Genomic DNA, 13,225 nt, shown 5'->3' with positions numbered 1-13,225 from the left:
CGCACTCTCTGCAACTGCCCGACAGGACGTTGTGGAGAGGTTGGGGCTGGGCTCTTCTCACGGGGAAGGAGCGATAGAACCAGAGGGAAGGGCTGCAAACTGCACCAGGGCAGGGTGACACTGGGAAAAACTGGGAAAAACTTTTGCAGAAAGAGTGGTCAGACCTTGGCACAGGCTGCCCAGGGAGGAGGGTGAGTCCCCATCCCTGGAGGTGTTTAAAGGCCGTTGAGATGTGGGGTTGGGGAGATGAGTTAGGAGTGAGCTTTGCAGAGTGGGGTGAATGGTTGGACTCGATGATCCCAGGGGGCTTTTCCAACCTGAATGATTCTATGATTCTAAAGAGCCCTGACTTAGCCAATAATAAGTCCTGCACAAGGTGGGTGTCAGGGCAGGGCGAGGACAGACAGTCGACGCCAGGGCATCGCCGCTTCCCCTCCCCTTTGTAACTCCAGATTTCCCTCGTTTCTCACGGCGCGACGTGGGAGAAAACTTAAGCTGGAAGATGCTGGAAGAGCCCAGGAGTTTAAATAAGAAGGCCTGGTCGCCGGGCTGTGACTCTGGTGCCAGTTCTTTGTGATGCTGCCGAGGGCTCTTCTCTGCTCAGGCAACATTGGAGAACGCTGGACCCGGTGATGAACTCGGATTTCGATTGTGCTGTGCCCATCGCTCAGAGTTACAATTAATTTTTTTGCTGGTTTTAGACAAGATCAGGCTAGCCTGCTATTTCCTCAGGGCTGGGTTACTGCTGGCACTCAGGTGCGTTTGCAATTAGACCGAGGCGAGTTTCTCTGCTCTGATATGGGCTAATTATTGAAACACTGGCCGTAATTAACACTGCAGTAACCTGTGCTGCAGCAAATCCTGTGCTAATGATTCAAAGTTGTCCTGTCGACTGTCATTCAGGGTTATTTTCTAAATCAAAAGAAGGAACTTTACTATTGCAGGCTGATCTGTGAGCCCAAAGCCCTGGCATGGTCCCACCTCTGCGTCCTGGTTTGCCGTCGTGTTCCTGTCAAATATCCCCCAGGACCCCACTAATTTTAAGTGTCTGTGCAAAAAGTTAAGTGAGATCCAGGTCAAAGAGCCTGAACGGCAGCTTTAAAATGTTCTCTTTTTTTTTAATGCAGAACAACATTTAAAGAATTTGCGGAGAAATATGGAAGAGATCAGCGGTTTCGCCTCGTTCAGAAGAAGAAGGACCAAGAGCATTTCTTCAATCAGTTCATACTTATTCTTAAAAAGAGGGACAAAGAAAACCGGATAAGGCTACGGAAAATGAGATAAAGACTCTGAAGCTGGCAATAAATACCCAAGTCCCTGCTGTGACTGCAGTAAGAAATTCAAATGAAGGCTGAAGCATTCGGGGTTAAACTTGCAACAGCTCACCGAGGACGTGGATATCCCTGAGAGAAACTTTCTCTAAACGGAGTTTCTTGGACATCTATTGAATTTGTGAAGGTTGTTCTGCAAGAATCTGAAGGATATTTTGTTCTCGAAGAATTAATGTTTCATATTGAAGCTCTCTTTTGTACAACATCCAGAGATTGATGCATTTCTAATTGCCATGATATGTCAATCCCTTAATTGTTTTAATTATGCAAATCACTTGTAATATACACAAATTATGAATCCAGTGCAGATTTGTAATTAAGCAGAAGCAGATGCCATCCGTAACAATCTCAAGATATTCTCATCATTTAGGGGAATTATCTAAAGCAACCTTTCGGCAACTTTATGCGTTAACATAAAGTGTTTGGGGGTACGGTGGTGTGCAGGAGCTCACGTCCCGCTGTTCATACGTCTCCGTCCAGTTCTCTGAGTAGTAGTAATAAGGTATTAATTGTTAATCTTGGTGAAGAGTGTGAAAATCTTGGCATAATGTTCCGTAGGAAAACTCCGCGTTTCAGAAATAGCTTCTTCCTCATCACCGTGACTGGTGCTCTCAGGCGATCGCGACACTTCTCTCCGTCCCCGCTTCCCCATGGGAGTTATTTCGTACGAATCACCGCCAGTCTGATTTGGATCATGTTGCCGTATGTGAAAAGTCTGCATGAGATTTTTCTCATCCTATTTGTATAAATAAATATTTAACTTTTTTAATTAATAAATATTTTAAGCCAAGTTTCAGGAGGAGGTTGAAATTTTTAAACCTTTTTTTTTGAAGCGTCGGGTTTAACAATGTAACTCTTGGGGTTTTTCCCAGAGGGATTTCCCACCATGTGTGATTCGTAGCCAGTTCCACAGATCTCAGGTGGGTTTCTGAGCACGCTGAGAGCAAAATAGTCGCTCTGACTCCGAAGGAAGGATCTCACAGCTGGAGGAAATCAGCGCAGCTCTGCTGAACGTCCTTTATGCTGCAGGAAAGACACGCTCGTCTCTGCCTGTGGTTATAATAATTATCTCAGCCCACCTTATTTTTCAGTTATTCCTCATTAGATTTATAGATTTCCCTTTGCTAGAATGATATTTTCTCCAACTAATGTTATTTTTTCTTTAGATGTGTGCTGAATATTTTTTAAAATGGAGGAAATAAAGGGTGTTTTCTTTGGAAAAATGAACTCAGAATAATTCGGAGAAGAGCATTTTACATGAGATGCATTTTAGCATGGATGTAGAGTTTCAGACTTCCACATGAAAAAAAATCTCATTTATTTTTCTGAGAGCAAGACCTGACCGGAGCTGCTGGTGATGTGAGTGGGGAAACGTGTCGCTGCGTTGGAATTTCCAGGTTAAGAGATGCTGCCGGATTTTCTCACCTCTCCAAGTGAGGGTTATACCAGGACCCAGGGAGTTGAAGGATGAGCTGATAGACGCAATTTTGTTTTTATAGGGCTTGCAAGACTTGTGATAGCCATTCACAGCTTTATTTAATGATTATTTTTACATCACTAAGAGCCTGGTTTGTTCCTGCCCCGGACTGAGTCGAGACAAACACTCTTGCCGAGGGTGAGGGGCAGGATGAGGCAGCAGAGGCCCACAAAAAAGATGTTGTTCTTTCAGTAGACCCAAAGACAGACTTCACAGGAGGGTTTTTCATAAGGTTTTGCAAACTTTACTGTTTAAAAAAAAAAACAAAAAACGAGTAAAATGCTGAAAAGCAATGAGGTCTGGGTTTTATGACTGAAAACTCTTCTGTATCAGTGCCCCTCGTGGTGTTTTCTGGTTTAAGTGCCTACACTGCCATCCCCTATTTCAGATATGGATAAAATGGGGTGTTAGTATTTTGAGGATTCTCCTTGGTTTTAGCATTTCCTGGCAGTGTCAGAAATTGTGGTCAAAATGTAGTGAATGGATAATTTGCTTAATGTTCTTGGGAAGTTCTGTGAAACACCAGAAGTGATCAGTGCCCCGGCTGCTAGAAAGCCTCCATGTTCAGCTCTGTTTTCTTGTATTTAAAATGGAAGAATAAACACAACTAGCCTCATGATTCAACAGAAAGAAATGCGTATATTGAAGCACATTATGGTTCAAAATGCTGGTAGTCCCCGAGGTGAAATATTTTCAGAGAAGTGCTTTGAGTTTTAGAAGCATATGACCTCCTCCCCAAATAATATTTTTTTGGCCTATTCGTTTTACCATACTCTTAACAAGTCCTAACAAGCCTCTTTGCGTACCTCAAGTTAAAATATTCTCTTTTCTTGTTATTAATTCATTTTTTAAAATGGACTTAGGGAACTAAACAGCTTTAGTGTATCCTGCATATAATGCAAAAAGCTCCAAGGAGTCGAGGGGAACCGTTACGTCCCCTTTATCTATATGCTGCTTTCACCATGCTTCAAAATTATCAAAATACATGTATTGTGAATATAAATGAATCAGCATTCATGTCTAATGTGGAGGAGGAAAACTTTCTATCACAGCTTTTTAGTACGGTCTGAGGTGAGCGTGGGTGCTTTTTTGCTTTACCACATTGTCCTTTGGATTGGTACAATACATAGCACATAAAAGCCCTTATTCTAATTCTAATTATTACTGTTTGTAATCCTATTGCTCTATAAAATCTAACTACTCTACAGTCAGAAAGGCCTTGAAGGTTGGGTCCAAAGCTCATCTCTAGGTCTATCCAGTTGTCCTGCAGAGGGTCACAAACCTGTCACCATCACCCATTAACAGCAGATAGTGGGTGCCAGAAAATCGTGGGTTGTCAACCCTGGACTTGCACAGCTGCGGAGTCACGGCTGTGGTTGTTCATCATCTCAGGACTCAATTTCTGCAGAATTAGTTCTTTCTTTCCTGCAGTACACCTACTTTTTATATGCTGGGATGCACACTTCAGAGTGTCTTAGCCAAGATACAGCAAGGACAGACAACCAGCCCCGCCAGTCCTTGCGGCATCGGCAGGACCTCGTCGAACATCATCGTGAGCGGAGCTCAGCTGTGCCCCTAGAGAACACCAAGGAGGAGAAGAGGGGCTCATGAGGGAGGAGACTAAAAAAACCTGAACCCCTAAAAGCCTCAGAGTTTGTTTGGCCAGTGCAGTTAAGCCTAGAAGGGTAGATGGTTATTTCTCACGAGCAGCCTGGGAGCGAGGAGCACAGCGGGAGGTGATGTTTCCCAAACCCGAACAACTCCGCAAAAACAAATCAGAGTAAGCTGATTTGCATGAGTTAGGAGTTAATTTTCAAGGCTCTCTTTTTACCTTCTAAAATGAGGGTACTCTTCCTTTTGTCTGGGTAACCAAGAGGAAAATCTAATTATTCCTAACTTGAGTAACTCATTGAATTTTTTTCTAGGGTGGTTTCAAGAGCGTAGCACTCTGGGTGGATTTCGACTGGATTGTTCAAATTATTGTTACAAATGGTGTTCATCTTCAGCTCTCCAGGAATCCCATATTTCCTAATACCTTAAAACAAGTGCTATCCATCTTTTAAGTCCTGGACTCACCAGGATCACTTGACATGGGTGGATTGACGAGGAGGACTCATTTATTTTGTTATTATTAGATTAGACATCAGAAAAAAGTTCTTTGCTGTAAGAGTGGTGAAATATAGGTTTCCCAGAGAGGTGGCGGAGGCTCCATACCTGGAGAGATTTGAGGACAGGCTTGATGGGGCTCGGAGCACCCTGATCTAGGGGAGGGTGTCCCTGCTCACTGCAGGGGCTTGGACTAGATGGTCTTTAAAGGTCCCTTCCAGCCCAACACATTCCATGATTCTGTGGTTCTTTGCTTTATCCCAGGTCACTGCCCTGATGCAGGGGTGAGAGACTAATGAGGGTCATGCTCCCTCCAACCCAACACCATTTTTCCAACTCCAGTCTATTTACAACAGCTCAATCACCTCCAAGCCCCTCTACCAGAGCTTCTCCAACTCACACATGGACAATTCTTGACCCTACTAGCAAGAAGCATTCAAACACCTCACCCAGCCTCTCACAGCTGCGTCCATCTGTTAAAGTGGAGGGAGGAACCTGATCCCCTGAAGGTTCCCACTACGTCTCAGCTGTGGGCTCAGGTGAATCCAACCTGCCCTGCCCTGCTCCCAGCCTAGCCAGGAGCCACCTGGGCCAGGGCTGGCCAAGAGGAGACAACCTGGGGGGTCTTGCTGTGCCCATTTCTCCTGAGCCTGTGATGAGCAGTGATGGGCTGGCTGTAGAAAGCAGAAAAAGGTGAAATAGTGGATTTTTGAAAGTGAAAAAAAGGGGGTAGAGAGTGTGTTTGAGAGGCTTTCCTTTTTCTTTTTTTTCTTTTTTTGGTAAAGTTAGGAAATAAAAATTCTAGAATGACCCTAGGTTGTCCTAAAGGAGCCAATAAAACTGTGCAACAGCCTTGAATTTGTTATTTCTATAGGGGAAAAAAAAAAAAAAGGAAAAATAACTAAACCAGAATCTTCAACAAGATTTTTAATAAATGTAGTCTTTCTTTGTCATAAGAAGAAGAAAGCTTTTACGATGTTCTAAAATACGAAGAAAATGAAATGCAATGAACTGCAGAGCCCAAGCCTGCCATAGCAGCAAGGGACAGAACTAAAAATGAGTTTGGGAACGTGGGCAGCGAGGCTGAGCTAACACACCTGCAGAACGAAGCCGCTGCTGTCGGGGAAACTCGGCATATTGGATTTCTTAGGACCAGAAATTCTTTCATCAAAAAGAAAAGATTTTGATCCCGTAGCATTTATTCAACATGACTGTATTTCAGTAAACCAGATCCTGGTCTGCTTTCTGGAAAGAGTTATGGAAATTAAACTTGGGATATTGTTTTGGGGGCAGGGAAAAATCCAACAACAAAACAACTCTACCCTGGTCCCTTAAGCCATTGGCTGTGGGCAGGAGCCCCAGCTGGGTGTCATCCCCCCTGATGGGGGTTTGTTTGCTTCCTTTGGGTCTCTGAACCCCCAGAAGCAGAGGTTGCAAGGGGTTTTCCCTTTCCAATGTGAACTTCTCTTGATGCAATTGAAGTCTTCACCCATTTGGATATGGAAAGCACTGTATATGCATTTTATTTTGCTGGGAAATTTTTATGTATATATATCTCCTGGTCTTCGTCTTCCTTTGCTCCATGATTTTGTAGCTGTGAGAGACTTCGTGTTCTTCTGATTGGGTAAGTGCCTTGGGATTTGGGGGTGTCTTTTCAAGTTGGAATAAAACTATTGCCGAGCATGTAATGGGTTTCAGTTCCATCACCAGCGTGGAGAGGGGAAAAAAGAAAAACCTCACACCGAAACTCAAAACCCCACCTGGAAGAGGACATGTAGCAGATGTATGTGTGAGTTGGCTGGGTTGTTGGGAAACCTCTCGGGGGACAAAAATAAATCTGAGCTGACCACAGGGTACATACACAGATGGAGCTCTGGTTTTGCCTCCTCTGTAAACAAGATTCTAGAAATTAAGGAAGTTGTAATTTAAAGTAACTGGAGTGAAATGGGCTGCCAAAGGCTTCAGCTGGTTCCTCTGTAGCTTCTCTTGCTGATGAAACACTAATAATCACTTATCTTGAACAGTGATGTTTCAAGAGTAATTTCTTTGTTTATGTACTTAGCAGGATGTTTGGCTGAAAATTAGATAAATAGGAGGAAAAAAACAAGGGTGGTTTTTCTTACGGCTTTTTATTTTTTTCTTCCGGAAAAATGTGAAATACTTAGTGAATAAATTCTGAGCAATAAAGGGCAATGTGAAAACGTGCAAAAGACTGTTGATGGCAGGTTTTTGTGAGTTTGGCTTGGGATTTTGATCTGCTTTTTTGGCTTCCTAACAAGGCTACCGTTTTTTGGGGAGATGTTTAGCAGATCGGCAACAGTTAAAGTCATTTTATTTTCCTTTCTTATGTAGTTTGTGGCTCTTTATAAAAATACGAAAAACAAAAAACAACAAAAACTTAGTTCTTCCTATTTTGATTTCTTCACTTGGGTTTACTTTGGTAAATATTACTTTCATCCCATTCCTCTGAGAACACGTTTTTATATTGCTGTGATCATTGTTGGGAGAGCTAATCTCTAGCATAAATGAAGAGAAGTCAAAGAAATGAAAACAAATGATGGCAGTGTTCCCAAGGGACTATGTATTTACTTTTCTAGATTCACAGCGAGATGCTTTGGGTTTGCTTCTGTGAGCAATTTAACTTGATTTATCCTTCCAACCGTCAATGAAATATCTATATATTGTATTTCTTCAGCAGCGGCTGTGACATCCAGAATTGTTGCCTCTCCACATGCTTTTCATAATGAATACACTTCTGGCAAGTTCGCTTGTATTGGAGCTGTTTTGTATCCAGACAGTTTTTCATGGTTTTCTTCCATTTACTTGTCTTGACATTGTTATATTTAATAATGCCTTCATGTTGGGAAGGAAAACAGGGCAGCAGCCAGAAATGCAGATGTTTTCTCTCAGAAAGGGGAGATCTGAGGCTGATGTAGAGTATTTAGCTCTTGAAGAGTTTGTGAAAAGTTACCTCAAGGTAGTAAACTGGATACTCCTGACTGAATGTTTTATACTGTGTCAAAATTGCTGTAAATTGAACTTTTTTTTTTTTTTTTCCTTTGGGCACCCTATACTGGGTGGATTGGGGAGGTATTGATGCGAAACCCTGCAGATGCCTGTCTGCACTTTTGGTGTGTGTTAACCTGCTTTTTCAAGATACAAGGTTAAATACGTAGCTGTGTAAATGAAATAAGTAAGAAAATGAGTTGGGAACCCAACTTCTGAGGTCAGCACACGGATCGCTGCAGTCGTAGCCTTGGCTGAATGTACATGACATTGAGAACCGTAGGCTTAAATTTTTCTAAGCATCCAAATCTCCCAATAACTGATAAATTTATGTGTAGATAAAGGGTTCTGTTGAAATTTCTGCTGACATCAGCAGAGTCAGGCTTCACCTCTTGCATCATGAAAGCTGAAATTTGGAAAATACCGAAGCAAGCAGGGATTTTGGTCTTTGCTTCTGAGCTCTTCCCTGTTCTCCTTCATCCCTGCAGGCATGCCTGGTGCCTTGCGAGACTTTACCCCTTTCATGCTGACAAGATTTTTTTATGTAATTTCTGAACTTAATGTAAACACGGAAAATGTGACGAGTGTTCTGTCCCTCCTTTAGTGGTCGTTTCCCTGTGTGTTGGTAGGAAGAGCCCCTGCTTCCCATCACTCACCCCCAGGAAGGCAAATCCCTTCCAGCCTCTCAGGTAGACGCTCGTTTCTGCGGTGGCCTCAGCTCTTCCTTTGTACCTTCCACGGGCCATATCTGTGGAGGATTTTTCGGTGATCACAGCAAAACATGATAATTAGAAGCAGTTACCTTGCAGGTATAAAGTAAATTTCAGTCTTTCATGTTTCTCCTTGATCATAGAATCATAGAATGGCCTAGGTTGGAAGGGACCTTGGAGATCATTTAATCCAACCTCCCTGTCATGGGCAGGGATGCCACCGATGGCAGGAGTTAATCCTTGGGTGCCTGATTTCACATTTCTTGCTGTTACATTTTTTGCTCTTCATCCTACCTGTGGGGTCATTGGTTTCTGCTGTTTAAGCCTTCCAAGTCTCAGTTGGGTTCATCAGCACAGCAGCGGTGACAGGGTCATGCAAAGCCTGGAAGCCCTGGAGCCACCGAGTTTCATAGAATCCTTGAGTTAGAGGAGACCTTAAAGACCGTCTCATTCCAACCGCCTGCCCTGGGCAGGGACACCTCTCTCCCACCAGCCCAGGCTGCTCCAAGCCCCGTCCAGCCTGGCCTTGAACCCTTCCAGAGCTGAGACATTCACAGTTTCTCTGGGCAACCTGTGCCAGGGTCTCACCACCCTGATTCTAAAGAATTTCTTCCTCGCTTCTAATCTAAATCTCCCCTGCTCTAGTTTAAAACCATCGTCCCTCGTCCTGCCACCACGTGCCCTTGCAAAAGTCCCTGCTTCTTCCAGTTCCTCCCCCCAGCCATGCCTTAACCCCCAAGACCTCCCTCTCGCCCAGCAGCTGCTGGTGGAGCATCCTTCTCAGAAGCTCTTCTGAAGTCCAGACACACCACGGGGACCGTGTTTGCTCACAAATTGCCTGTGCCCCGCGCTGGCCGTGGGGCTGAGAGCGGCTCTGCTCGTGGCGTTGCACACCTTCCCCTGCCTGCTGCCTTTCCTGTTCTTTCTCCCCATTCAAGGTGTTTGGCCTGCGAGTGTATCTCAAGTGTTTGTGTTGGCTTACAACTCATTTCTGATCCGTTGTGTTTCCATACCCTGAGAGAAAAATGAAGTTTTGGTTTGTTTTTTTGTAAATTACAGTTAGATAACTGTTGCTGTCCTCTCATCTTCACTGAAGAGCACAGCACATCCCCTTTTTCTTCTCCTTCTGTTTATATAACAGAATAATTTGTCAGCAGTTAACTCTGAAAATTGTTTTCAAGATATATATCACACTATCTTTTGTAGTCGGTGTTTTTTTGAGTTAGGTTCTGATAAAAAAAATGTACAGCTTGCTTTGCCAAGGCAGCCTCTTTTTTCTTCTTTATTTGCAGACTCTGAACGCTCCCCCTTCTTTGTGAGCTTGTTCTTTATCTAGAGAGAGAAAAAAAGCCTGTCTTTGTAAGTTCTCTTTGGTGCTGGAAATGCACATTTTGGGCAACTTTTCAGCTGCAGAGTCTCCAGTTGTACTCTGGCCCCGAGTTGCTGTCCTGTAAGGACCAGTCCACATTTGTCAGTTGGAATTATTGAACCAAACTACTTTGAGATCAAGCAAACAAAATGATGTAGGTTTTCTTCCTTATATATAACTGGCTCTTGTATGCAGTTCCCAGCATTTATCAAACCTATTCTTAACACAGCATCATCTGTGATAGTAACTTTTATAATTAATATTCAGCCAGAGCAATTCTCCTGTTAAATCCTCTGCCTTACTGCTTTCGACTGTGGTGACATTCAAATTCCGGTGTTGCCTGTCCTGACCCGAGAACCTCCACTGGCTCTTCGCTGGGGTCTCCTCCTCAAATGTAGAAAACAAAATAGCCTCTGACTCTTGAAGTCATTCTATGTTCTTTACCAATCTCCTGCAACTTTGTGAGAAGCTTTAAGTGTTGCTGACACCTAATCGAGCCTTTTCTGCCCCGAAAGCAAGTGAACAGCTTCAACAAGGACAGGAGAAGGATGGAGGAGCGTTAGGGAAGCCCAGGCTGGGTGCGGGGGGATGGCAGGCAAGCTGCAAGCCTTCCCTTGCCGTGAGCTTCCATCAGGCTTTACCTTTTCCATATATTTCTCCTTTTCCTACTTTGAAGAGAAAACCTTTTCCCTGGCAGCATGGGAAAGCGCTGCATGAAAAACAAGAATATGTTTAACTTTAAAGAGCATTTTTAATAAAGGCCTTCTAGATCTGAAAAGGCTGTGATTGTAAGCGTGGTAGGCTGAGACTTTCAAGGCCTGCATTTTGTTTGTATTAAAAATAATTTTCCTATAAGACGTGATATTTTTTCCACCTAAAAGAACACAATACTGCATTAATAATTCAAACGTAGTCAACTGGAGGTTGATATGCCTAACATGCAAAGCTTTTCTTAGGAATTGCAGCAGTATGTTTTTATTTTTTAACAGAAGCTGCTAATATTTGCTCAAGGACTTTCAGGGTAGCTGTGATGTTCCAAAGTGGGGGAAATCCTCTTCACTTGATGGTGCTTGGCTGAGCAAGGCGCATGGGGCGGTGAATAAAGGAAATAGGCTTGGATGTTTGGTCTAGGGGGGTTGTAAAATAGAAAAAAATAGAAACTTTAGAAGGATTCCAGCTGGTGTTGATGGCAGAACCTGCGCTGTTTCTTCTTTCCACTCTGTTGCCATTTAATACTTAACATCCTAAAGGAGATTAAAGGCGTTTAATTCATTCATAAGTTTTTGTAAGTGTCCTAAGGTGAAATTCATGCTGTAATTAAAACATTATTTCCAGATGACTGGAGAGCTCTCTCTCCTCTTCCATTTCCCCATTTAACACCTTCCAGAGGTTGAATGGGTTTGCTCTGGGTCCCTCGGAAGCAGAAGGGCTGACGTGTTAAAACCGGCGAGAAGTGATGCTGGGCAGCAGCCCTGAGGAAGGCCTCTCTGATCCTGGAGGGCAGCAGTACCCAAAGGGAGGGACCACAGAGTTGGTCAGTCCTGTGACCACCAATACCTGCAGCCCCCACCTCCAGCAAACAGCCTCTGTGGGCAGGAGGAGCTGCTCGGGGACATCTCTCTTGTCCCCTTCAGACCAATGAGAAGGGAAAAGGCTCCCTGAACTCCATCTGTTGGGTCTCAGTCTTCTTTTTGAGTGTATTACGGCACCTTTGGAACCTGGCTATCCTTTCGGCCCCCACCAAGAAGCAGTAGAGAGGGGAAAAACAAATAAATTCTTCAGGTGTTTTTTTCTGTGTTTGATTAGCCTGAAGTGAGTAGTGGGGACAGTTCTTGCTTGGAATCTGCAGCATCAGTCTCTTGGGGTGAGATCTCGTCTTAGGAGAGATCCTAATAGTGTTTAATTCTTGCAAGTCATAAATTCTTCTCTTTTCTCTAATGAAAAAGCCACAGGTTTCATGAGTATTTAGCCTCTTTACAGAAAATATGAAATAATTCTCAGCACTGCAACATCCTCGTTCTTCAAAACCAAATAGAGAATCACTTGGTAACTCCAAACAGGCGCAGCTGAATACAGCAGAGATAAGGCAGATGATGTACTCAATCCATACTTATCCTGGAGATTCTTTTTGGAGAACCCACCCCCTAGGCAGTCTGCATGCTTCATGCTGAGTTGGGAAACCACCCAAAAGGAGCCTTTATCTGACATCTGGGCAACACAACTGCCTGCGATGACTGTATGCAAAAATGGCATAAAGCAAATCCTCACCCTCTGCTGCTTTTCAAGGGGAGATTTGCATTGGACATTGGGAAAAGGTTCTTCCCCCAGAGGGCTGTCAGGCCCTGGCACAGGCTGCCCAGGGCAGTGCTGGACTCCCAGCCCTCGGGGGATTTAAAACCTGGGTAGACCTGGTGCTCAGGGACACAGTCAGTGGTCACCTGTCTGTGCTGGGGTAATGATTGGGCTCGATAATGTTAAAGATCTTTTAAAGACTAAGTTGTTCCATGGTCTAAACCCCCCACAACATGGCGGGGAGCCGAGGTCAGGAGCTGCCGCTCGCAGCAGTCACACATCATCTCCCCTCAACACCGGTGACCTAACAGTCTGCGTAATTCTTCGTGTCGCGGTCACTGAGGTGGCTCTTGGTTGAGCGGGTAATAAATCGCCTCTGTTGATGAGCAGTGAAAGGTCTCAGTAAAGCAGAGCCCATCATCAGAACCAGGGAAGTGGTGGAGTCATTGTCCCTGGGTGCGTTTAAGGAGAGGCTGGATGTGGCACTCAGGGCTGTGGTCTGGCCCATGTGCTGGGGTTGGGTCACGGGCTGGACTTGATGATCTCAGAGGGCTTTGCCAGCCTCGAATATTCTGTGATTCTGTGATCTCTCTGCTCCTGACAGAGCTGCAGGGCTGGCAGGGGCTCTGGCTTTCATGGGAGGGAATTAGTGGTGGCAGACACACTCTATGATAATACTTTTGTCAGTGCTAATTTGCAGCCATATTGGCTAATTAAAAAATATTAAGTCTTTCAAATCTCTGCCATCTCTTTGTGCTGCTAAAATCTCTGCAGTTCCTGTGAAGGGAGAGAGTTTGCTAGCATGTCAACTTTAAAATTGTTATGCTGAAATCTCTATTGCCCCTAGGTTGCTTTGGAAAAAAGCGGATCAGTGTACTGCTGTAAAATTAAAATATTTGCTTTAGGCAACTAAAAAAAATAATCCATTTTGACT

At 44.0% G+C, this 13,225-nt stretch overlaps 1 protein-coding gene across 1 annotated transcript in view; it reads left to right on the top strand.

The window, feature by feature from the left end:
• The window catches only part of TCERG1L (transcription elongation regulator 1-like), a gene marked incomplete at its 5' end in the record, with an annotated part of 32,651 nt that extends 31,367 nt beyond the window's left edge, over window positions 1-1,284 (top strand). The window contains one exon of the mRNA XM_009867115.1: window positions 1,128-1,284. Within this exon, the coding sequence (XP_009865417.1) occupies window positions 1,128-1,284 (157 nt within the window). The remainder of the gene's footprint in view (window positions 1-1,127) is intronic.
• Between the last annotated feature and the right edge of the window lie 11,941 nt (window positions 1,285-13,225).

This window comes from Apaloderma vittatum, unplaced genomic scaffold (assembly GCF_000703405.1).
Source record: "Apaloderma vittatum isolate BGI_N311 unplaced genomic scaffold, ASM70340v1 scaffold13283, whole genome shotgun sequence".
NCBI classification, from domain to species: domain Eukaryota; kingdom Metazoa; phylum Chordata; class Aves; order Trogoniformes; family Trogonidae; genus Apaloderma; species Apaloderma vittatum.
Note: the sequence above shows the minus strand (reverse complement) of the source record. Positions and strands in the feature narration are given on the sequence as shown.